The following is a 26,995-nucleotide window of genomic DNA, read 5'->3' on the forward strand; positions in this document are numbered from 1 at the left end:
GGGGGAATTGTCACATTGTAGGTCCCCTTTCCTCATCTATCATCATCCTAGCCCAGTCAGTTCCACCTCAGGCAGTCTCTTTCTCACATGTTTACACACATCCTCTTTAAACCTTGTGTTTCTTTTCCTTTTCTCTTTTAAACCTTGCCCAGTTACCTCAGGAAATTCTCTCCCTTTCTTTGTTCTATTCCCAGAGCCAAAATAAGAAAGAAAAAATTCTAGTCATGGTTAGTATTTATGAGATTCATGCTCTGATAAACCTATTGACAAGTAATCTAATTACCAAATCCTGTGGCTAATCTATTTCCTGATTACGTGGTGGCATTGGACAGTGTATTTCCTTGATCTCTTAGAAGCTTTTCCTTCAGATTCTTCCCTCCCCTTCCTGATCGTTCCCTTCCTCTTTCTGTTCCTCCAATTGAGTTATTTCTAAACCTTTGTTTCCCAGCCACTTTCTTTCTATTTCTGCCTGTCCTCTCTGGGCGATGCCACCCACTCTGGAGTTTTCATTCTCCCGTGACTTTACCCCTCCCTGACATTGTGCCTCAATTCTGGGCTGGCATTTGTTACCATCCAACACATAACAGCTCATGACCTGACAGAGCCAACACACTCTGCCCTCCTGTCATGTCCCTAACTGATGGCAGCATCCGCCTCCCAGATCTGTGGGAAAAGCACCACGGTGTCATCTTCGAGGTTCAACTTTACCTTTTTCCCAACCTCCAATCACTACGTTCTGCTGGTTCTGCCTCTGCGGAGGCTCTTTTCTTCCTTTTCCTCTCCGGCCGTTGTGCTGTTGTATCTCTCCCTCTCAACCTTCTCGCTTCCATGATCACCCTTTTTTTTTTTTTTTTTTTTTTTTGCGGTACGCGGGCCTCTCACTGCTGTGGCCTTTCCCGTTGCGGAGCACAGGCTCCGGATGCGCAGGCTCAGCGGCCAAGGCTCACGGGCCCAGCTGCTCCGCGGCATGTGGGATCTTCCTGGACCGGGGCCCGAACCCGTGTCCCCTGCATCGACAGGCGGACTCCCAACCACTGCGCCACCAGGGAAGCCCCCATGATCACCTTTTTATAAAACCACCCAAATGGGCTTGTGCATTTGTTGGCTTCTGAGCGCCAGGCACACAGAGAGTGCTCCAAAAGGACTGGTGTGATCCTCCTTATTCCAAAAAGAATTCAAGATAGCTTTTACCAAAATGCTTAAGATAAAATACAAAATAACTGGCTAGAAGACTGGGACTATCCCCTACCCCCAGATTAGGACCAGAGAAGATCAAATGAAGACAGGAATCCCTGAAGCTGCCCATCTAATGTATATACATTTGTGAAAGAGGGGGTTACAATTTTGGCTCAGAAAATCTTAGTAGCTGATGGGAAGAGGGAGAGTGAATCCACTTCTGTGATTCCACACTGTCTATAAGATAAAAAGGACACACTGTGCAGGAGAAACACAGCTCTTCTTGGAACTGAGGTCAGAGAGAAGTTTTTCCCAAGGGCTCTGCTGAAGGGAACACTGTGTAGCTTCATGAATCATAACCTCATCTCATTCTTACAGTATCCATAGCAATCCGTTTCATGGCGCTGCTGCTTCTGACCTCATTCAGCGTGGGCCAGTAGCGGAGTGCCAGTGTGTCGTTTCAATCAAGGTAGTCGTAAAGGTGTAGAGAAGGTAAACGTCATGCCCATCCACCAGAATTTCTTTGTAAAGCAGCCTTCTTTATGTTCCTTAAAAATTTTTCCATAGCTCCTTGTTTCTGTCCTCAGATTCTTTATTATACGGACATTCAGTGTGCTCTGTAATCTGAGCCTATGTTATCCTTCTGGGTTTGCCCCTGACCTGTGAACTCCACATCCCAGCCAGACCAGCCTACTTGCTGTTTCCTGAACCTCTCTGTCCTTCACACATGCTGTTCCTGTAGCATCAGAGGCCCTGCCCTCTACCTTTTTACCTGGTTTGCATACAGCTCCTTTTCTCCCACCCTCTAAGATCAGAGGGAATGTTTTAATCATCAAGCCAATAAAGATATGTTGAACAACAAAAAAAGCTGTGAGTTCTTTACATAAAACTGAACATATCAATACATCAACACCTTGTAAAGGTGTCCAGAATTCCATTTTACAGTTTGGCCTCATTTTAAACATAAGACTTCTTCAAGGACCAACATCCTTAATGAGTAAAAAGAGACTTTTCATGCATTTACTGGGTTAAGTACAGGTAGCATTTGTTTGTCTCTTTCCGTGTTTTGGTTGTAGTACTTGCTCATTAGGTGAGCTACAATTGAGGGGCTCAGCCAGCTCTTACCCATTAACTTTAGCTGAGCTACAGTTGAGGGGCTCTGCCAGCTCTTACCCAGTAACTTCAGAATCTAAGCACCATTGAACACGTTGTTTCTGGGGAAGTTATTTTCCCCAGTCCCAAAGCATACTGCTAAAATATTACTGCCACATGCTCTAGTTTAAGGTAGTAGAAAGAACCTTGAACTGGGATTTATCGTTTTGATTCTGATCTTGGTTCTTTGATTAAATAAATATTTAACCCCTCTGGGCCTCTTTCCTCATTATTAAAATGAGATGATTAGATTAGATGGTGATGGGGGATGGTGATAATAATAAAAATAATAATAGTTGACTTTGAGTGTTCGCTGTGGGCTAGGTAACTGTTCTGGGCACTGGCTGGAGGTTACATCCTCTAATCCTCACAGTGATGTTCTGAAGTCAGAAGTGTTATCCCCATTTACACTTGAAGAAACTGAGGCACAGAGAAATTAAGGGTTATACAGGGTTATAACAGGGTTTATACAGGGTTATACAGCCAGTGAGCGAGCAGAGCTGTGTTCAAACCCAGGGCTCTTGGTCGGGCTTCTGGGAGAAACTTTTAATCACTCTGCTTTCTAGTTCAGTGGTTCTTTGAGATGCTATTTATAGGACAAAGCCTGTATTTTGAATTTTTGAGGAAGAAAAATTAGTTTTACTGAAATCCAATTTTACATCATTCCTCCCAAGCTATTTTTAAATCCAGGAACTTGTATTGAAATGAAAGCTTTGCTCTCTTTCTTGCTTTTCCCCAAATGTGTTTGCATGTAAGGTTATTACTTGGTTATAGCAGTAGACTTTGGGAGGAAATCTGTCATTAATGGTCTTTGCTGTCCATAAGCAATGTGTTCTTGATGTCTGTCCCAGACGCAGATCAGGTGTCAATTGTCAAGATGAAGGTATTTTATATGCTTCTCCTTTGTTTTCTCCTGCAGCCAGGCCTTTGACTATCTTTAGATGGTTGGGAAATTAAGCCTTTTTAAACATTTCTCTTTTTTTGGGAAATGCTAAGTAAGTACTTGTTACATGACTGTTAAAGCATTTAATGTAGTGTCTGGCATGTCATTCATTAAACTGTGGCCACACATTGAGCTAGAGGCTTGGGATACATTCATGAGCAAAACACAGACCCTGCCCTAATGGAACATAAGGTCTAGGTGGAGGAGCAGGAAGTTGATCAAAGTGATATTTACAAACACTACAGATGCTCATAAGATGTTTTCCATATTATTATTATCATCATAATTTTATACGGATGAGGAATTAGCCTTTTATTTAAGCCCTCCCCAAGGTAATCCAAACCAAGATTTCCACTTCTTCCCATCACAGCTCATTCAACACTATTCAGTCATACCTATAGCTGTTAGTGGGATGATGATTTAATTTATCATACAAATGACCACCCCTTTGAAAGTGAAAAGGAGGACTATTAATAATTATGCTGAGACAATAGATGTAAACTGGGATTGTCCAAGGCAGACTGGAGTGAGTTGTCATCCTCCTTACTGGTATCTGAATTGGCCTCCTAATCTGAAACATTCTTTAATTGTGGTTAAGCTCTTTATGGGGGCGGGTGGGGGGGAGAGAGGGAGAGAGTGTGTGTGTGTGTGTGTGTGTGTGTGTGCGCGCATGCTCACGTGTGTGCATGCACCCATGCACAAATGGATCGGAAGTGTGTACCTGGTTTCACTGGAGGTTGGGGGGACTAAAGATCCTCCTCCTTATAGGAATTTATTTTCTAAGACATTATTTCTTCTTGGCTTTCCAATTTAATAACAAAACTGCTTCAACAAAACATCAAGTCAGTTGAGGAATTGAGAGGTTTTCCTGGATGGACATTCTAAAGCAATAACTTTTTTTTTTTTAACTATCGATTGTGCCTTTATTTTTTAATTTTTTATTGGAGTATAGTTGATTTACAATGTTGTGTGAGTTTCAGGTGTACAACAAAGTGAATCAGCTATACGTATACATGTATCTACTCTTTTAGATTATTTTCCCATATAGGTCATTACAGAGTATTGTGTTTTGGAGTTCCTAGTGTGTATGTGTGTCTCTCTCTTTCTTTTTATTAAACAGATTTCAGGGTAGCCTATTGTTTTCTGTCCAGGGTGAAAAACAAAGGACCATATGACCCATAATGATTGCAAAAATTAAAAGGAAAGTGAAGTGTTTTGTGACCTGAACTTCTTAGAACGTGAAGACTTATCACAAATAGAGCTGTCCAGAAGTATTAGAAAACCAGACTTGAGAATCTCTGCTCCCAAAGATCCAGGATCATCTCAGATTTGATTGCCTAGCTTCTTCTATATTGACTTTAATGAGTTGTAAGTCATTCCCAAGGGAATATCTTGAATGACTTTTTATCAACTGGCATTATCAATGTCTGTTGTCTAATAGTCAACAGAAATGATTGAGTCATCCCAGGTACAATTTTGAGTCATTCCTCTATGGATAGAATACACTTTATAAGCCTTTTAAAAAATGGCAATCAGAGCGGAGAAGGGGGAGGGTGTGTGTGGTGTGTGTGTATTGCATGCCTCCTGGCTTGAAGGGAAGCAATCGCCCCACAAAGCCTGCGTTACAGGGATGTTGAAACCCCAGAATCTGCCCCTGGGTTCAGGCCTTGACGATTGGCAGCTGGCCTTCAAGGTATAGACTGCCTCATCATTTGGAATTTTCCTCTTGCCTCAACATAATGAGGTCAGTGCCTCAGTGTCTTGGAAATTGAAGCTCCTCTTGCCTGGGATGATTATTGGATGTGCAGACAGTGTGTATTGGGAGGCCCCTTTTGGATTTGGGGCATTAGAAAGGATTTACTGGAGTGTAGATTTTTTGGTGGGGGGGTCTTTTTTGTTTTTAACCATCAAATCACTACATTATTGAAGTATGGTTTTGTCAGGTTATTTATAAACATTTTATGCATTTTATGTAAGTGGAAATTTGTCACGCTGTTATCATATATTTCTAGAAATCTCGATAGAGCCCAGGGTAGCCAAGTAGAAATTTAGCTAACTCAGCTGATTTATCCACAGTTCTGTTGAAACAGTTGAAAAGTAATACTGTAATAAAGTCTTTTAAATGTGTGCCTGTATGTCTCTTCCTCTCCCTCCCTCCCTCTCTCTCTCTCTTTTTAATAAAGAAAGTTCAGAGTAGCTCATTGTGACATTCTCTCATACTGCTACTGTCAGTTTTAGAAAACTGATGTCACTAAAATATGAAAGTACTGGGGTGTACTTGAAGGAAGTACTTTAAAGGTTACTAAATCCATTCTGCCAACCTGGTGGCGCTGGGGAAGCAGCTGTAGTTTTGAATCCATTTGGCAGGAGGAATAAAAAGATTTGGCTTGAATAGACAAGTCCTTGAACTCATGGTTCTTGCTATATTACACAGACAATATATATGAACTTAAAACTACATGATATATATGAACTTGCGACTTTGCCATCAGGAAGACAGAAGCCCACAAGTGCAGGAACAAAATTTCGTGAGACAATACTTACCTTTGTTACATTTGATGCATTCTGATATTTTTCTGTTTTATTCTCTGTTCCTTCTTATTTCAATTGAAAAAAAAAGTTGGCTATGACCCATTAAAATGATTTCACTGCCCATTAATTGGTTGTGAGCTGAAGTTTAAAAAAATGAGCGTCTGAACAGCAGTTTTTGTGGGTGGGTGTGCAAGTTTGAAGGCAAGGACCATGAAGTAATGTTTTCCTATCAGTGGTGTTAATAAGCTATAATAAAACATCAACCGTTTAGTTAATTAGAATATTTACCATAATAAATGCTGTGGGATTGCTTTCTTTGTGAATAGTGCATTTTGTCTGCTAGGATGAAGTAACTGAGTGTTTCCAATCAGCCCAGACGACAGTCCTCACAATCCTTCTTGTTGACGTTAAATGGACTATTGAAATTGCATTTTGTCTGTGTGTCTTGGCTGGTAATGAGCACTGTTTTGTCATCGTTAGGGTTACCAGAACAGCTGTTAACACCCAAAGAATGCCTGAGAACACCCGTTCAGTAGCCAGAAAACAAGGAATATTATCATTTAACCCTTGTCTGTTCCATGTGATGCCAGATGCTAGGGGTCCTCGATCAAACTATAGAAAGGAATGTTCTTTTTGTCTTTGGTATTCATTGTTCTTTGCCATTTAGTAAACAGTGCTCCGGATTTAGAGTATTTTATATTTTCCTCTTTAGAACACATCTCACACTTGAGAAAAGTTTTCAATTAGCAATAATCGCGCCTCGGATAAACCTCATTGGCTACGATACTGCCACTGCGCAAAGCTAGAACACATCTCACACTTGAAAACAGGCTCTGTTTAAAAAGACAAAAAAACAAAAAAGCCCCGAAAACAAGTGAAACTTCTTTCAGTATTAGAAAATACTATTGAATTAGCCTAACTAGCTTTATTTTTTAAGTTACCCTTTTGAGGATGTGTAATTAAAGTGACAACGTGCCTTTCGTGGTGGTGTGAGGTTTACACATTGGTGTTTCGCTCTCTCTCTTTTCTACCTTGTTGGGTTAGCATCTCCTTGAAGAACACAATCTTCAGTGTCTCCTAGGCTGTATTGCTTCACTGAGACCATAAACAATTACAGCATAAAATATTACCTTTGGAAATGAAGTCATGCATCTTTCTTAATTGCTGAACGCTTGTAATTCTGAAGGGGGTATGTTTAAGTCTGTCCTCACTCACACACTTGCTAACACAAGCAAATGTGCCTGCACGAATAGGAAAAAAGTGAATCGCAGGGTTTCTTATTTTCTACTAATTATGCATGAAATATGCAGGAGCAGGAATGCCAAAGTAGGAGTCATAATGATAGATTTGGGAAGGACCTTCGAAGTTAGCAAGTACAGAATATTTTTCAGTAGAGGAGGTTGAGTTCCAGAGGAGCTGGGATTTCTTCTTCCTAAGAACTTCCTTTCCTTTCATCCCATGGCAGTAGATGGCTGCTAAAATGATCTTTCTGCAGCAAACGTGACATGCTTAAACTTCCTCTGGCAGCTCTCCATGCTTTTAGAATAAAGTTATGATTTCTAGAGGTCATACACAAAGGCGTTTGGGGATATAATTTCTGCTTGCCTTGGTAGCTTCTCTTGCCAGTTCTATCCACTGTGCTTGGAATACTCCAATTCCTGTGTAGTTTTATCTCTTTGAGCACTCTGGTTTTATCTCATTTAACATGATATTCCCACTGCCTGGAAGGCACCCTCTACCCAAACAAACAAGTTATCTGATTCAGAGGCTTTCAATTTTTTTTTTTCCTATGAATCCAGTGATGACTGCATTTTACATCATGACCCAATATATATATATATGAAATCTAAATAATTGTCATGAAACAATATTTATTCTTTTTCTGTGTGATGTGCTTAACTTTGATATTAACCATTCCTTATATTTCTTTTTAAAAGATGCCGTTTGTCACCCGCTGCATAGATTTCACATCCCTCTCTGTGCTGCCAGCTTCCTGCGGGAAGGTTGGAAGCATTTGGGGAATGTTTTCGGTTGCACTAATTAGTGCACCAGGGCACCAGGGATGCCAAGCACCCAATAGTGAGCAAGGCTGTCTTGCATAACGAAGAACTGTCCTGCACAAAAGCCAGTTGCATCTCTGTTGGGAAATAGTGCCGACAAAACGAGTGAGACCAGAGATTGCAATAACAGCTCTCTATAAAGTAATATCTGCCCTTTCCAACTTGGCACCACTGCCCTGCCTTTGGAAGTCTCTCTCTGGTCCCACGTTAGGTTGACCATCTTCCCTCACTCTGCCACGCGGATCACAGTACTTACTTACTGCTTTGTTATAGCAGAGCGCCCTTAGGATAAACACTCTGTCTTCTTTGTCTTTATCTACCTGGGACCCAGCATACAGTCAGTTGCAAACCTAATAGGTGCTCAGTAAAGAGAGAATGAAGAGGCTTGGCCCAGTGTCCTGCAAGTGGATAATAGAGGCTGGAAAATCAACCAAAACACAACAAAAAAGGCAACAAAACAAAACGCAAAAAACCTGCAGGTTTCCTGACTCTGAAGCCAAGCCAGTGCTGTGCATCACGTTATTTGGTTTTGGGCAAGTCCTGGAAAAGAGGATTTCTAGCCACAGGATGAATTATTTTTTCCCTGTGGGAGAAATGTGAAGAGGTAGTATCATATATATACTTATTTATAAAAGGCCGACACAAGAACTGACGTTTAACTTATTGATACATACAGTAAAATACATACTTTTGATAAAGGTATACAATCATGTAACCACCAGTCAAAATCAAGATATATAGAGCATTTCCAGTGGGCCAAACTTTCCCTTTGTAGCCAACCTTTCTCCTAACCCATCCATTTATACTTAGCATTGCTGGGTCGTAGCCATAAGTATATGTTTAATTTTATAAGAAACTGCCAAACCGTTTTCCAGAATGGTTGTACTGCTGGCAGTGTATGAGAGTTCCAGTTCTTCTATATCCTCACTAGCACTTGTTATTGTCAGATTTTTGTTTTCATTTTAGCTATTCTAATAGCTGAGTGCTATCTCATTGTGATTTGATTTGCATTTCCCTAATGACTAATGTTGAACATCTTTTTTTTTTTTTTGCGGTACACGGGCCTCTCACTGTTGTGGCCTCTCCCGTTGCGGAGCACAGGCTCCGGACGCGCAGGCTCAGCGGCCATGGCTCATGGGCCCAGCCGCTCTGCGGCATGTGGGATCTTCCCAGACCGGGGCATGAACCCGTGTCCCCTGCATTGTCAGGGGGACTCTCAACCACTGTGCCACCTGGGAAGCCCAATGTTAAACATCTTTTTATGTGCTTTTTGCCATTTGTGCGATCTTCTTTGGTGAAGCCCCTATTCAAATATTTTTGTCCATTTAAAAATCAGGTTTGTTTTCTTATTGAGTTTTGAGTGTTCTTTCTGTGTTACAGATACAAATCCTTTATCCCATAGTGTTTTGCAAATGTTTTCTTCCAGTTTGTTTTGTATTTTTTCATTTTCATAACAGTGGCAATAGAGCTTTGGAAGTCTTTAATGGAAAAATGCTAAAAGGTTCTAAAACAGGGGTTTTAATCCATGAAAGTAGAAGATCATAAAATGAATTAAACATTCTTCTCTCTATCCCCTGTAGCCAAAACTTTTTACTGTATTTTTATTATTTTTTAAGATTTGAAGACTATATACTAGCATATTCAAATACCTTAAACATAACGACTTTACAAGGTGGTAACTTTTCTTGGCAGTGATTAACATTTATCTTTTAAGTGACAGTATGGTTGTTGTAGCAGTTCTCCTCTTAAGGATTGCAAGGCTTGGAGAATCAAGTTTTGGATCTGTCCGCTGGGAAGCACTGAGCCTTTGTGCTTGAAACACCAGGGAAGATGCCAGATAGTACAGAGCCAATTTATCCTGCTGCTTAAAATGGGAGTAGAGATATTTCACATGGCATCAGAAGGGTGTCCATCATGCCATCTAGTTGGATTCTAGCAGTGCAAAAACACGTTAAGGTCAGAAAAATATCTCTAGAGCAAAATCTGACTAAAATGGCATCCATACCATTTTGGCCCCATTTCTGCAGTGTAACTAAAGAGCAGTATCTTTACACATATGTAGCTGTTCTTATTGCTTCCAGAATGCAAGAATGCATTTTAGAAAGGTTAAACTTAATTACACATTGCAACAATGTCTCAAGCAGTAATAAGTTAAGAATAGAGCAGAGTGATGGATCTTAATTAAAAGAAAGAAAAAAGAGAACTGTGACTATATCTTGTGATATAAAAGCTTCACCATCCTAGCACAGTGCCTTGCACCTATGTGGATAATTGGGTGCTTTGTACATATTTGTTAAATGTGTGACAGTATATCTCCTTGTCTCTGGAAAAGAGACTTAACTAACCTCTTTTCCTTTTGGCACAGTGACTTCCAGGTGTGAAGTTCCCCTTCCATGATGTATGGCCTGCCAAAAATAGCATTGAGATATATTAAGTACTTATGCTTTCATTAAAATATATTTTCAGAGAATTTTTTTTCCATTTTGCAAATGAAGAATCTTAGGCATCAAGAGATACATATGTTCAGGGCCTCCCTGGTGGCGCAGTGGTTGAGAGTCCGCCTGCCGATGCAGGGGATACGGGTTCGTGCCCCGGTCTGGGAGGATCCCATATGCCGCGGAGCAGCTGGGCCCGTGAGCCATGGCCGCTGGGCCTGCGCATCCGGAGCCTGTGCTCCGCAACGGGAGAGGCCACAACAGTGAGAGGCCCGCATACCGCAAAAAGAAAAAAAAAAAAAAGAGAGATACATATGTTCAGAATGATGGCATTTCATGTTGGCAAAAATACATACCATCCAGAGAAAAAGAACCTGGAATGACACCCATGAAATAGGACAGTGGTTATTTCTGGGTATTGATATTGTGAATGCTTTTCCTTGTATTTCAGTTCCTTAAAAACAGTGAACATAGGTTGCTTTGTTATTATAAAACTAGGGAGCAGGGCTTCCCTGGTGGCACAGTGGTTGAGAGTCTGCCTGCCGATGCAGGGGACGCGGGTTCTTGCCCCGGTCCGGGAAGATCCCACATGCCGCGGAGCGGCTAGGCCCGTGAGCCATGGCCGCTGAGCCTGTGCGTCCGGAGCCTGTGCTCCACAACAGGAGAGGCCATAGCGGTGAGAGGCCCGCGTACCGCAAAAAAAAAACCAAGTAGGGAGCAAAAGAGATCACTTGCCCAAAGATATGGAACCCTGTCAGAAAAGAAATTTAACTCTACGTAAGCTTTGTCTAGAACTTTGGTGGTGTATATGTTATCCACACTACTTGTGCGTGAGAGAGACATTCCCTTCCAATGTGTTCTACCCAGGCCATTTTTCAAATTTAGTTTTCATTTTTTTGTTTTTGTTCAGACAGTAGACATCTGTTAATTGGAGAGCGGCCTGAAAATTTTTGGTGGATGACAAGACCCTAGAAAAGTCATTGGAATAGTATTAGTTCTTAATCATTATCAGCATGTGTCTGTTGAGTTTAAGGACATCACCACCACTTTCTGGAGAGTATATTAGAGAATGATGTTTTCTCTAGAACCTGTTTGTAATTTATTAAGCATAATTTATCAACTTCTCAGACTGCTGGGTGATATTTGACTTACTATTAACATTATGGCAGCAGCAGTGCAGTTTTATCTAACACAAATAGGAAGGTTTATTCAAAGTTAGATAACATGGGTCAATCACAGTATATTAAAATTAAATAATTCCATGGCAAAAGGCCCAGACCAGCAAGCATGTGGTGGCAGAGTCCACGGTGGTACACGCTGGGCCATCAGCAAACAGGTTAGGCTCGCTTTGGGAGCATTTTACAGGGATTTTAAAAGGTACCTTGTTGAAACATGATGTTCCTCTCTACTCTGTAGATACTTTAATATTAATGAATTTTATGAGGGAAAAAAAAGATGAGAGTTTAAGCACTGGGGAGATTTAGCAGTTTCCATTAAACAGTTGCACCATTTCAGTGTTGATTTTGAAATCGGTGACTGCTGGTGTTGGAGCATTCACCTTTATTTTCCTCGTGGGGTGATGTGCTTTTGCATTTTTGATCTCTGTTGTAAAAATTGGGGAATATTGCATTGGGTGTGATATGCAGGCATGTTGCCCTGTACCAGTTGGTGTACCTTGAAAGGCCCAACTATAAAGAAATCTGTTAGAGAACCAGTATGTGTAGAGAAGATACATTCAGGAATTTCCCCCCTACTAAGCAAAAGCTCTAGGTTCTGTCCCCTGCTTCATCGCTTACCCTGCTGGAAATCCTCCTGATCTTTTTGAAAATGGCTCTTGTCTTTCCTGTCCTTCTAATAATTTCCTGTAAGAATGTAATTTCCGCCCTCCCTCCCTTCTCCATCAACAACTGGGCTTCAACTTTTTTCTTTTAAAACAAAGTACTTGGTCTCAAAGAGCTCTTCTATCTTAACAGCTTCGACTCCTGGAGTTCTGGAGTTGAGAATCCAGTTTTGTAGTTAGGAACAACTCCAGGTTCTAGACCTTCTGCACCATTTAGTGTTTCCCTTGTGTAAAAGTGGTTTCTTTTCTGGGAAGGAAGGCCACCAAAGGCGGTGAGATTCATGGCCTGCTGGCTCTCTGTCCACTAGATTCACACAGCTTCCAGGAGCAGCCAAAACACGGAGGATGATGAGATAACACCTGTTACTTATTTAGCTTCTTATATGTGATGACTTTTTCCGATCTTCACAGAATTCTACAAGGTTTAGTTACGGCTTCCTCCCTTTATCCAAATGAAGAAGCTAGGAATCAGAAAAGGTGAACAGCTTGCCCAAGATCACAGAGCTAGTGCTGGTGAATCGATAGGTAAGCCTTGGTCTCCCAAGCCTGCACCCTTCCATCCATTGCTGGGCTGGCTTCAAGTAAAGCTGTCAGTTCTCTTGAAATTACTCTTCAGAGGTGTTTATGAGTTGGTGGTGCTCTGACCTTGTAAGATTATTTTGTTTTCTATGGTACACTTATTTTCTTTGTAGGAACGCAGGATGGTGGATCTCTGGGTTTAATTACAGATATTCCTTGCAAGATTGTGTTGCTCATAATGGATGTCAAGGCACTGACCTAGAGGTGTTACCTTCTAGCTGAAAATTTTCTATACCACTTTTTAACTTATGTATTTTAGTAGTTTATAGGCATATGAGCCCAATATATTTGTAATTATTGGCTTAGGACATCCATTTGTAAATGGTTACAGTTAACTCATCACCCCCAGCATCCTTTCCAGCCTCAAGCTCTCTTTCCGGTATTGGTGATGTCAGGTCTGGAATATACTCCTAAGGCTGTCTGTAGGTTGTTTATCACCATTAGTCCTCATTATTTTAAATGAGTACCCACCCACCTTATACTCTGTAACTACATGTTTCCAGAGCTTCTCTGGAGATAACATCTTCCAGGTCCCCCCTCCCTTTCTTTTATTTATTTGCTTTTTTCTCTTCCTTATTCACAAATGCTTTGTAACTGAGGCCTAGAAAATATGATGGAAAACTCCTAGAAAGATAGAACTCTGAGTCTGTGAAATTTAGATCAATTTGGAAACAAGTGTTGTTTCTGAGCCTGAAGCTTTGAAACAAAACCTCACCACGTGTTTAACACATATTAGTTTGTAAATATGGAGTCCCACTAATTGCATTTCTAGCTCACAGCAAAGCTACCTGTTATGTCTTGTTACTCTGAGGGGGAAAATAATGAGAGAGTTATATAGATGTACGCATTTTTAAAAACTGGAATGCAGGGAAGAGCGTGGTATAAATTCTCTCATAATTATGTGTCTTTTTCTGGTGAGGCAGTCAGTCAGTTTTTCTGTTGCTGTGATACTCACCTGAATTCAGGTGTGCCAAACTTAAGAGGAAACAGTATGGAGTGCCTCCTTTTGTAAAGTAATAAATTATGGTTGTCCTTTCTCCTTTTATTGGAACGACTAAAGAACACCAAAATTTTGTGATGTTTTACAGAATCACTGCTTACTCATTATTATTTTGCTTTTCAACGTGAGTAAAAGTTTTGTTGTATTCTTAAGAGTGAATTTATTGGTTAAGGGCAAATGTGCTCCAGTGGGAGTGACTCAGTAGTTTTATAATGGAAAACTAGTAGTCTTTAAATTTTGCGTTATGGTAAATTTTTTCAGAAACATGCCTTTTCCATCAGTTGAAACCATATATCTTCATCAGGGAGGATGAGCCCCTCCATGAAAACTACCCAAAAAAAGAAAAAAAAAAAGTGAATCACAGAAGTATATAATGTCAAGCCAGGAAGCCCCCCAATCAATCAGTTCAACTCCCCCATTTTACAGATGAGCAAACTGAAGCCCAGGATGAAACAGTATTCCATATGACCCCTATTTGGGTGCTATTTCTCTCGCACCTTGCTCCAGTGTTTATGAAAAATGGGTTCCCCCTCCCCCTTCTCCAGGGATAACGATAGCTGATTAAATTAGTATCAGGGCCTGCATTTAAAAATAATAATTCCTTGAAAAGTATATTAATTTTGTTTTTCTTGTAAGTTATCTTTAGTAGAATTTGAGTTGTTTTTAATGATAGACAATTTTGGAATGCATGTGAATCTGTATGGTCTTGGGATTCGTCTCCAGAGAATTTTCAGAAGTTTGTTTGTTTCTTCAATGGCTAAAGCTATTTATAGTTCTTTTTTTTACTCATCAAGCAGAAGCGCTCTTCCTGAGATTCACTGATGATTGTGCCAAGGTCTTGGAGGCAGTATCCCTCCCTCTTTTTAACCTTGGTAGGACTCAGGGTTTGCTTTATGTCTTAACTACGTACTGGAGCAAAGTAGCAGGTTTCAAATGATATTTTAGAAGACTCAGAGTTTGGAGTTAAGATCTTGGACTGTGGAGCTCACATTTCCTGTTACACCACTTGTTGGTGGCCTCAGGGAGGTTACTTTGCCCCCGTGAGCCTTGGTTTCCCCAGTCGTAAAGTGAGATTTGATATGCAGTCTTATCCCATGATCAGTATTCTCAACATGTTAGCTGCTACTGCTGTTTTTGCAACTGCCATTCCCAAGCCAAGAAGTTTTCCAAACCTGCCTTGGGAAAGGCTAGTAAGAAGAGATGCAAGTACCATTTCTAAATGTTCGTGAGAGGAAAGATGGGGAGAAGGGACTCACCTACCTTGATACTCAATGTGTCCTTTAAAGGAGATTTTTACCTGACCAAAGTAGTGAAAAGAACAGTGGTATTGTTGTCGGCTGTTTTTTGTGTGCTTGATGTCTCTTCCACCTCCTTAGACTATTATGTCTAATCCAGTTGTGGGAAAGTCACATGTGTGAATTTTCATGGTGGTTTCTAGAAAGGAGAGACCTGTGGGCTGAGCCAGAGAATTTAACAGCAAATAAGAGGCAGAGGCATCTGGGTAAGGCAGGCAACCCAGAGCCTGCGGGGGCTGTCCCTGGTGAGGCTGCCTTCAGCTGCCTTTCACAGTGTCCAGATTAAGTAGAGTGTGGAAGGAGAAAGCCAGTTCAAAAGGCAGCTGCCAGAGAAGAAGGAAATGGTTAATAAAGAATTTTTTTCAGCTGCTTGAACTAGTTAATTGTCAAGTGATATCGTCGAGTGCGTACCCTCCTTGCTGCTGCCTCTTTAAGGAGAAACTGGGAATGGACCGCATACCTGTCATGTATGCACTTGTTTGCAGCCTGCATCTGTTCATAGGCTAAAAATGAAATCTACTTACAGCTATTACCTGGAGGACTTTTATAGGTTTTGCAGAAAATACGACTGGGGTACAGTTAGGACCTGTTTTATTATCCCTGACAGTGGCTTAAGAAGCCACCCATACCTGCAGATCTCTTTTATCAAGTTCTGGGTATTCATTTGTTTATTTTTATCAGGTACAGCACTTTGAATACCAGAGCAATGAAAAGCCACACCGGCTCACTCATTGTAGGTCTTTGGAGACATTTTTTTTTTCCAAGAATACTTAAAGGGTGAAAACCCAGGATCTGGGTATGTTATAAATGATGGGATGTAATTTATAATAAAAGATTTAACTTTTCTGTTTTCTGAGCATTGCATTCTGAAGCTAAATTATGACTATTCCTATCTCTGTCTTCTATGCTCATTTTTCTTGCTTCTTTACAAAATTTTAGCACCTAATTATTTTTCTGTTGACTTAAGTGCTTTAAGTCTAATATCACTTAGTTAACAATCTTCTTAACTTTGTTTTCCAGGGATATCAGCATGAACAACATTACTCAGTTACCAGAAGATGCATTTAAGAACTTCCCTTTTCTAGAGGAGCTGTAAGTATTCTTTCGAGAAATGTTTTTTGTTTATTTGTTTGTTTCTCCTATTCTCTTTGGGAGCTCTTATGACAGAGATGGTCTACTGTTTCTCTGGGGGCACTCAGAGAGCTTGGTTCAGTGGCCTTTGTGCAGAGGAAATCATATGTTTTGGGGCAAAACAAATTTGAATTTTTAAGAAGTATGATTGCTGAAGTTATTTTTGAAAGCCAGAATGAAAAATGCTACTTGCATAGGACTTTTTTGCCACAATTATTATGACCATGAATGCAGCAGTGACACAGGTTAATTACAGTGTTATCCCAAGCTAACAAGGCTGCAGTGTAATTACCATGGTTGCCACAGGAGTTGCTGTGTGGATAACAGAACCATAAAGAATAATCCAAAGTATTTCAGGGTCATGGTGCGGCAGACAACCTCTACGTGAACGAGCAGAAAACTGTCTCCTTGGACATTGGCAGGTGGTCTTGGGGGTTGGGATGAGGACATGGAGCATCTTATGGGTCTCTGAGAACACCTTTAACATTAAGGCTGTTTCCAAGCTTGGCAGTGGCATGTCACTGCCAATTTAACAGTTTAAAATTTCCAATTTAACAGTTTACATGGGGGAAAATTTCTTTCCACCTGTTATAACCTCCATTTTGTTTTGCTCTCCACACTTATTTGAAGTTCATCATCAAAATAAGCACTTTTAGATTTTATAGGAATTGGGAACGATAGATTTTAAGAATCCAGGTTAAAAAAATAAAAGCAGAGTTGACTCAAGTTAAATGGAGGCTTTTAAAAACGGCTAAGCCAGTGTGTTATGTAATATGTAGAGGCAAGAAGGTGACAGTTTGATGGTAAGAACATCAAAGAGCTGTGGCCCTGAAGGAATCTAAATTCATATTACGGATTGTGCCCTACAGCCAGCTGTTGAGTATTGGATCCAAGTCAGTGACTGTCTCCTATCTTAACTCGGCCCCTCCCCGCACATGGGGAACAGGAGTCAAATATAAGCCAAGCAGGTTGTGCTCGCTGCTTCTGATAGAGTATTGAAACAGCAGTTAAGGATTTAGTGAAGTTAAGGAGAAGTTTTTCTTCCCACACTGCTTAGTTGAACATAATGTTCCCACAGAAAAAATTGGACAGAGATTATGTGCCATTTCTAAGCTTGTGAACTGGGTCAAGCTACTTAACCTCCCTCTGTTCAGTTTCTTTGTCTTTAAGGTGCAGATAAGACAGAATGAATTAAATAGATGTTAAATACTCAGGACAGTGCATGAAGCAGAGTGAGTGTTACGTAAGTGCTGGCTGGTATTTATTTCACTATTTTAAAAGTGCCTAAAGGGGAAACGAAGCTGCAGCCTATATACCAACTGTTGCCATTGGTACAAGGTTTAAATGTATGTTTTACTTTATTTTTGCCTTTTTTTTTTCCTTGAGTGAACATTAATTATTTTGTAAGAATTAGCTCTTTGGTTTTAATTAAACATTTAAATTCAATGAAAAAGCAGTGAACTATGTATTTGAATTCCTCACTTCCCACCCGCCCAGTCAAGCTCTAGGATGCTTCACCTATTTCTTTTTATTTCACATACAGTTTTAGACTTTAGGATTAGTCTCCCTTTACAGAAGTAATTATACAGCGAAAGGCCATTAATGAGCAGTTGTTCAGCCGTTGTATCACCACCAGGGATGTGAGACGCACCGGGTGGGAAACGGAGAAGCCCTCCTTGCTCTGGGTGGGCGGTGTGTGCCGACCAGTTTGTCGATGCCTTTGGTTGCCAGCCAGTGCACTCGGGAGGGATTTGGTAGTGGGTGCCTGGATGCGGAGTCCGCCCTGGTTAATCTCTGCTTTGTGAAGTTCACATCTTGGATTTCTTAAAATCTCAAATGACCGAGCGTATGTCAAGCTCATGAATTCTGTCAACCGAGAGTTTTAATTGGAACCAAATTGGATTTGACTGCTAGTCCTTTGTAGGAGGTCATGTTCTCTCTGCATTCTGCTTATGGCAGTGAGGAAGCCCATCAAATCAAGTCTGTACAGTTTCTCCAAATACTGTATGGGATTTCAAAAATGAATTCAGTCAGGAGAGTTGATGGTTAATTTTACAGAATTCTTCAGAATAGTCTTTAATATGCTGGGAATACTTAAGGCATTCAAGGGAATTTCTTTTCTATGTTAATAGAATCAGGGTAAAAAGCCCATGTTTTTTCTTTATAAAACACTGCAGTTGAGTTCGACATTCCAAAATGATGCTGCATGAGTATTGTAATATTTCATAAACAGCGTCACCCTTTGTCCAGAAGTCATCTGGAAGTCATTTAAGCGTGATTGTGAAGCTAAAGTGCCCTGAGCAGAAATGAGTGATTTACTGAGGATTTTTTTTCCCCCATGATAGTTAATAAGGTGCGCTTTACAAGATGTGACTGGTTTGGCCGAATTTTATATGATAATCCAGAATGCTGGGAATATTGGGTGGAATCACTTCCCAACTTAATAAGTGTTTATAGATACTTACACATTCACTTATTCTTTCGACAAACACTGAATCCTGCTCTGTGCCAGGTCCTGTGGTCAGTGTCAGGGATACCGAGAAAAGTAAGTATGGTGTTTGTCCTTGGAGCTGACAGTTTGTCTAGAGCTGCGCTGTAGCCACAGGTGGTTATTTAAATCTAGATTTACAAAAATTAAACTTAAATAAAAAACCCAGTTCTTTAGTTGAATTAGCCATCTTTCATGTGCTCAGTAACCACCTGTGGCTAGTGGCTATTGTGATGGACAATGTGGATATAGAAAGTTTCCATCATTGCAGAAAGTTCAGTTGGATAACATGGATCCAGAGGAAGAGGTGGAACCAACACTTGGTGCAACGTGGTAAAGACTGTCCAACAAGTGAATGCTGGGTCAGCAGAAGCCTGAAATAACCTGTTTACTTGAGACTGGAGGATTTGGGAAAAACTTTCCAGAATAGCTTCAGCTGAGTCTTGAAGGACACATGGGAATTAGCCAGGTGAGGATGGGTAGTAAGGGTGCCCCAGGAAGACCCTTATAACATGTGCAAAGGCATGGAGGTAGACATTTCAGAAGTGTTAGGACACTTAGGAAATGTTAGGAAGTTGTTAGTTATTCCAGTTGAAATACAGAGAAATGTGAAATACTGAAAGGTAGAGAAATGTTAGGAGATGTGGCCAGATCATCAGGGGACTTTTTAAGCTAAGGAGTCTAGACTTTATCCTGAAGGAGTTGAATTGGGTATGAGAGTGAGCGATAGGGAGGCGACTAGGATTCTTTGTCCTGAATGACTAGATGCCATTCACTGATGGTTTTTCCCCCTTCTTTCTCTGGGTATCTAAAAACATAGGGTCTGGCCCTGAATTCAATCCATAAAATGTCTAAAATCTTGGGACAGTCTCTTGATTTTCGCACCTCAGTTTCCTACTCTTTAAAATGGGACTCTTCACAGTAGTATTGTAAAGGGAAGAGGGGATTATTTACGTAAAAGTGCTTTGTGACCATGAAGTGCTACACTGACATGAGTAATGTAAATTTCACTAATCCCCTTAAACATTGCAGTCTTTCTTGAAGTATTTGGGGGAGAGGTTGTTTTGCCTGGAGATGGGAGTTGGAGTGGGCCGATATAGGTTTCTGTTAGCAATGTGAAAGGAAAGGCAGAATCTTTGGAAAATACTAATTTAGTATCCACAGGATTGATTGTCTGATGTGATGCCGCCACAACTATTTTTGGCTCTCCTTGGGACCTGTCAGGGCATTGGTAGCCATTTAGGGAATGGCTGAAATGTGGAGTTGTGAAATTGATTTAATTAGAAACAGCAGAAGGAATATCCAACTACTTTTCTGTAGCCTCCCACTGAGAAATCCATGGATGTTACTTTGAGCTTAGATGTTGCAACAGCAGTGGAAACCATTGCCAGCTTTGGCACTTGCACAGTTATTGTTCAATACATACTATAAGACTGGGCTAGTTCTATCCATTTCAAAATGTACTTTGACTTTGGAACTCTTTGCAATGCTAAAGTGAAAATTAGGTCTCTGAGTGCTCGTTTTTTTGGTGCGTAGGACAATTAATTCTAAGTAGAGGCATTACTTTCCAAAAGAGGACTAGTAATTTGAACAGGGAGATACAGAGTGGGTCAAAACTAAAAATTTCAAATACTTTAATTTAGCCAATACTTACATATAAGACTGCATACAGACACATACATGCACACAATATTCAAAGTGTGTACATTTTTTTCTGAGCCATTTGAAAGTAAGTTGTAATCATAATTTTCCTTTACCTCTGCATAGTGCATTGTTTATTCCAAAAACACAAGGACGTTTGCTTAAATAATTGCAGTACTGTTGTCAAACTCAGAAAACTAGCATTGATACTTATTATCTGGTATGTAATTCTTATTCAGATTTGATAGCTGCTCCACTAATATTCTTTATAGCAAAAAAAAAAAAAATTCTGGTTCAGGATACAATTTAGAACCACAAGGTGCATCTGGTTGCTGTCGTGCTAATCCATTTTGAATTTCTAAAACTATGTTTTGTGGTCTCTATTTGAGTTACTGCATATAATTAAAATTGGTCAAGCCTGGCAAAGGGAAATTATTTTAGGGTTCAATAGAAATAATAATGGCAGCCAACATTTATTGAGAGTTTATTATGTACTGAAAACTTAGTGCATACTATCTGGTTTAATGTTCACAAGACCCCTGTCCTGATGAGGTAGATAGAATTTATCATCACCCTAATTTATACATGAGGACATGGAAGTTTTAGAGAGGTGAAAAACTCCCTGGGTCATATAGTAAATAGCAGAGCCAGGATTTGAATACATGTCGATCTGATTCAAGTCTTTCCTCTTAATTTCTAAGCTATGATACTGCCTCAAGAGGCACAGGATTGGAAGGAAACTTAAGAGGACATCTACTTACTACCGTCTGCAATTCTAAGTATGTCCACAGCTAACCATCAAAGGTGGTTGGCTGCCCAACATTTCCCTTAGTAATAAGTTCATTGAACAAAACACTTGTTAACAAGGAGGTCTTCCTAGAATGAGGTTTTCTGGTCTAGCCACACCATCTTATAGATGAGAATATCAAGGCTCAGCAGTAGATGAGTGACTTGTTCCAAGTGCTGCAGTGAGTATGTATCTGAGCCAGAATTAGACCTACCTAGTTCAGTTCCATGTCCACTATATCCTGTCACCTTGCATATCTCTGAGATGCATAAGTAGTCTCAAATAGTCTTACTGGGTTGTTTAGAGTTCTAGAAAATAGCTGATGATTGTTCTCTTCCGATACTTACAAGGAATTTCCTTTGCTTCCAAACTAACGTTTGACTTGCTTAACTTTACTCCCTTGATGAAGACTTCTCAGATAAGTTTTATCAACTGCAATAATTTCCCCAAAAAGGCAGAAGAGTTCCTCAGTCGCTCCAGTGATATATATATTGTTTTGTTTTGTTTTGCCTTACGCGGGCCTCTCACTGTTGTGGCCTCTCCCGTTGCGGAGCCCAGGCTCTGGACGCGCAGGCTCAGCGGCCATGGCTCATGGGCCTAGCCGCTCTGCGGCATGTGGGATCTTCCTGGACTGGGGCACGAACCCGTGCCCCCTGCATCGGCAGGCGGACTCTCAACCACTGCGCCACCAGGGAAGCCCGCTCCAGTGATATTTGACAGTTAAAAATATTACATTCTTTGAAGCATTCTCTTGTCCCACTTTTTAGTGCTCTGATAGGATGACTTGGTAGCGATGATCCCTACACTTGCTGTTGGGAAGTACATAATCATCTCACAGAGGAATATCAATGCTCTGATTCATACCATTCCCTGTGTGTCATGTGGAGAGCTCTCAGATTAGATTATAAGGATGAAAAGAGAAATGGAGGGACCTTGTACTAATTGGCCCTACTGTGTACCGGATAGGCCCTCCTAGAACAATCATTGTTTTGTTTCAACTCATAAAACTCTGTAAGCTATATTTATTCCCATTTTACTGATGAGGAAGCTGAGTTTTTCCTCAGAGAGGTTGAGTAACTTTCCCAAGGTCACACAGCATGTTAGCAATGGGCCTGGTAAACGTGGAAAGGATGAGGAAAGACTTATTAGACAATCCATTGATTCACCAAACTTGTGTTAGGTAAAGCGCTATGTGCAGTGTTGAATTAAAATGGGATTCTTGCCTTCCAGAGAGATGAGTGAATGGTGTTGTAGAGTTTCGGGAGTTCAAAGGAGAAGGGAAATAACTTCAAGCAAAAAGATTAAGGAAGGCTTCATCAAAGAGCTGGCATTTCTGGAGAGCCTCGAGGGATAGTAGGAGTTATTCATGAGATGTGGAAAAAGGAGGATGAGCAAAGATATGGTGACAGACTGGGATAGGGAGAGGAATGCTGTGGTATTTGGTTTGAGTTTAGGACTGAATTCCTGAAAGGAAATTATGGGAAAGAAACCTTGAAAGGAGTTCAGGGCCAGGCTGAGGACCTTTCTTGGCAGACTCATGGAGGAGTGTCAAGTTTTGTGTGGCTATGGAAGTTTTTTGAGCTAGGAAATGACTTGATCAGATGTGACCTTCCATCAGTATAGTCTCATAGCAGAGGTTAGGATGCTTGGGGTTGAGAGAGTGTAGGAGACAGATGAAGATGATTATGGCAATAGTCCAGGTGAGACTTGTAAGACTCTGAACTAGGGTAGATGAGAGGCAGCGAGAGGGAGGAGGGAACTCGGCCAAAGATGCTATGGGAATAGAAGCAAGAGGACATCTCAGCTGGGATGACAGGGGGTGTCGTCGATAACACTTCATCTTTAGATTACCAGGAGTCTGGTGGTGCTTTGACAAAATGAAAGACCATGCAGAAAGAGAAACTGTCTCAGAAGAGAAGACAGCATATGCGGTTTTTGAACATACATCTTGAATTTAGGTGAGAGGTGGGTAGGGGTGTCTGGAAATATAGGTGTGGAGTTGAGACTAGAGATTTATGGGTGTGGATTATAGAATGGAGTTTCATGGGTATAGATTTTAGAGTCTTTTATTTTGAGGGGATTACTGGAAACATTAGGTTGAAAGAGCTTGCCAAGGGAGAGAGGGTAGAAGGAAGAGGAAGGAGGCCAAAGACAACTTGTTGGGAAACACTTGAATCAGGGTGTGGGAAGAAGACCAAGTGCCAGAGGAGCAGAACTAGGGCAGAGCTGTGCCCGGGGAGCTGCAGGAGGGGAGGTTTTTCACAAGAAATGAAGGATCAACATTGACATGCTAGAGAAAGGTGCCCACAGCCAGATTATGAGAAGAGGCCTTGAATTTAAGTTGTGTTTTTTTTTTTTTTTTTTTTTTGCGGTACACGGGACTCTCACTGTTGTGGCCTCTCCCGTTGCGGAGCACAGGCTCCGGACGCGCAGGCTCAGCAGCCATGGCTCGCGGGCCCAGCCGCTCCGCAGCATGTGGGATCTTCCGGGACCGGGGCACGAACCCGTGTCCCCTGCATCGGCAGGCGGACTCTCAACCACTGCACCACCAGGGAAGCCCTAAGTTGTGTGTTTTTTTTTTTAAGAGTCACTTCTACTGAGGGTTGTGAGAGTAACTTTGGGATAAAGAAGTTCATCATGAAGCAGGCATTTGGGGACTGCTAGTAGGTAGTTTCTGGTTTGGGGAGAGAAGATAAAGTTTGGAATATGTCCTGTATCTGACAGGAGTCCACAGGGTGTAAGAGACAAAAACCCAGCTGAGGCATAATGGAGGATTTATTGTTTCATGTAGATCTAGGAAGTCTAGAGGTGGAGTTGGCTTCAGATGGTCCTGGATCTCGAGGTTTCACAGTTGTGAGAGTTTTCTCATGCTTTCCATTTCTCAGCTTCATTTGTCTCTACTTTTGTGTTTTGGCTTTGTTCTTTGTTCTATAGTGGGAGAAATAACCTTCAGCAGCCCCCACGTACATCTTTGCATCTTGAGATCCAAGATGAATATCTAAAGTCTTTCTTGCTGCTTTCAGCAGAAAAGTCCTAGGAGAACTTTCGTTGGCCAGGCTGGCTTCATGTGCCTGTCCTTGAACTAGTCACTCTCTTCTGTTTGGGTTGGCATGGTCCATCCTGGGTCCTGGGCTCATCCTCACTAGGACCGCCCGGAGTAGAGAAGAAGTCCCCCAAAGGAAGCAGAAGGGGGAAGGAGGACACATCTGAGAGAAAGAAACCATAGTTATCACGGCTCACTGGAACCTAGTGAGTAGTCGACTGTAGGAAATGTTTGTTTACTTGGGTCAACCTGAAATGAACAAAGGATCACTGAAGAATAGGAAGGTTAAAGCCTAGATAATATAAATTTACAGTGGAACCAGCAGGCTCTGTAACTTTGTCCTATAGTGCTTAGCAGCTTAGAAGTAGAGGCAGTGAAACATGCGATATACTCAAAATTGGGGTTTGATAAGTTAGTGTTTCATAAGCAACTAGGGGAAATCAAGCAGGAGAATCAACAGTTCGTTGTTAGAGTGTTTCACCAGGAATTCAGAAAGTGTAGAGAGGCTAATGTAACCACAGTGTGCTGGCTCATTTACCTATTTTAATCAAAGCTAATTATTTGTTCTTTGACTAAAAGTAGTACTGACTACAAGTAAGTGAAAATGTCTTTAATATTCTACTGGCATGATTGAATTTTCCAGTAAGGAAATAGGCTAAGTCATTTCTTTCATGTATTGTCCACTCTTAGTCAAGCCATGCTTATTTAACACAATTTTTTTATGCTTTAGGAGAATTTTAACTCAGAATTTGTTCATCATTTTCCCCTGCTGGACTTTATGTGTACATCAAAGATTGTGTTAGAGCTGCTAGAAATACTTGTTTCATTGATGCACTTGCCTTTGTAAGGAAATGATCCTAAAATTAATGGCTACTCCATTTTTAAAGTCTGGATGCATAGAAAGATAAGGAGAAGGGAGGAAAAATAATCACCTATTATCTTACACTGAGCAATACCCACGGTTAATATTTTGTTGTTTATACTTCCCGACTTTTCTCTTAGTATATGTATGTAATTTCTTTTCTCAGCATGATTGGTTAAGACCAATCAGAATTTACTCATGGAGCTAAGTCATATTTGAATAAACTCAGGCTGTGCCAGGAAGGCTTGAGTGGGTATGTGGTAGGCAACCAACAGTATGTACCATAGTTCCTCTCTATCCAATTCACATCTTACCCATTTTATTCAGTCTATTTTGAGCCCTTTCTGCCATAAGAAGCCTTCCCTGGTCCTTATCCAAATTCCTCTTGCACTTTCTCTGCCCCTCACCATTTAGTGCTGGATTGAGTGCCTTGTTATTTTGTGCTCTAAGCGTGTCAGTGTGCACCTGTCTATTCAACTCCAAGGACTTTCCTCTAAGAGCAGCACTTATTGTCACACACCTCCTGCATGACCTTTGGTGACAGTGACCACATTTTTGAATTTGAAATTGAGGGAAGGGTTAAGACAAAGGATCTCTTCTTATTTTGAATTTATTATCAGCCTACATAAAAACTAAATTCCATTGACGTCTTATGTTTAATGAATTATCCTTATTTAAAAGAAAAGAAATGAGAAACGTCTTGGGAAAACTCAGTACTTAACTTTGCCATACCTATGGTGTTTGGCTTGTAGTAGAAGGTCAATATTTGTTGGTTGATGTTAGCTGTAATTTTTTTTTTTTAAGCTGTAACATATTTCCTCATATGGCTAGATATTACATGTGTTTAGTGCCAGAAGATAAATGACTAGGTTGTCAGGATAAACTTTGCTCAGGAAATGTAACTATTGCCAGGTTTTTTATTGATTTACCTATAAATTAAAGTCTTCTATGGGTTACTTACTATAAGAGGAAGTGAGAGACACAAAAGGGCAGTCGGGTGCTGGTGGAACTTAAGTTTCTTTGAATTGAATAAAGCTCTTTTAGTATGTGGACTAGTTCTAGATGGCCTGTAGACTGAGTTTTAGCAAGGACAAGCTTTTTTTTTTTTCTTTTTTCTTTTTTTTTCAGTATGTGGGTCTCTCACCATTGTGGCCTCTCCCGTTGCGGAACACAGGCTCTGGACGCGCAGGCTCAGCGGCCATGGCCCAAGGGCCCAGCCACTCTGCGGCACATGGGATCCCCCTGGACCGAGGCACAAACCCACGCCCCCTGCACCGGCAGGTGGACTCTCAGCCACTGCGCCACCAGGGAAGCCCAGACAAGCTTATTTTTTTTAAGCATCACTGCTTTCATTTTTGTGCATTTAGATAGAACTATGTAACATGATATATATATATGAAATAATTTTCCCCTTCTCTGCGAAGGAAGACTACATTAAAAAACCTTGGGAATAATAAGGGTTCTTAATACATGCATGTTCAAAAAATATATTTAATTTTTACATTTTCTTCCATGAAAGTTATAGGAAAGTATAAAACTCTTCCCTGGTATGTGAAGAAATAGAGTAAAACATTGTTAGTTGATTCAGGACTCTGCTCTACTGTGGCGGATGAAGTTTATTTAACCTTGGTGGGAAGAATGTCCAAGGAGACCTGTCAAGGATGCTAGTCAGTTGTTGGCCCTTGGTGTTACCAAGAAAGCAGCCACATCCTTTGGTCCTTTGAAAGTCAGTCACAAAACAACATGGTTTTGTTTCTAGGGATTCCATTGTTTTGTTTTGATTACCTTATTTTATTTCTAAGATTTGACATTCTTTAGCTATGCTGTAGGATCTTAGACAAGGCACAGAGGAAACAGAGGCTCACTTTCCTCATCTGTTTAAAAAAATAATAATAGGAGCAGGCCTACTGCAACATGGTCGGGTAATGACAATGAAAGCTGTTACACAAATGTTAGTTTTTGTTAAGATGTACTGATACCAAATATCCCTAAATGGGAACAGTACACTTCTTGAGTTCTTAATTTTTCACA

At 40.7% G+C, this 26,995-nt stretch overlaps 1 protein-coding gene across 1 annotated transcript in view; it reads left to right on the forward strand.

Annotated features, from left to right (window-relative positions):
• Positions 1-26,995, forward strand: part of LGR4 (leucine rich repeat containing G protein-coupled receptor 4) — a 98,052-nt gene that overhangs the window by 35,905 nt on the left and 35,152 nt on the right. Inside the window, exon 2 of the mRNA XM_082629208.1 lies at positions 16,033-16,104. Coding sequence (XP_082485334.1) covers positions 16,033-16,104 — 72 coding nt within the window. The remainder of the gene's footprint in view (positions 1-16,032; positions 16,105-26,995) is intronic.

The sequence above is a fragment of the Mesoplodon mirus genome (genome assembly GCF_964341445.2).
Source record: "Mesoplodon mirus genome assembly, chromosome: 7".
In the NCBI taxonomy this organism is placed as follows: domain Eukaryota; kingdom Metazoa; phylum Chordata; class Mammalia; order Artiodactyla; family Ziphiidae; genus Mesoplodon; species Mesoplodon mirus.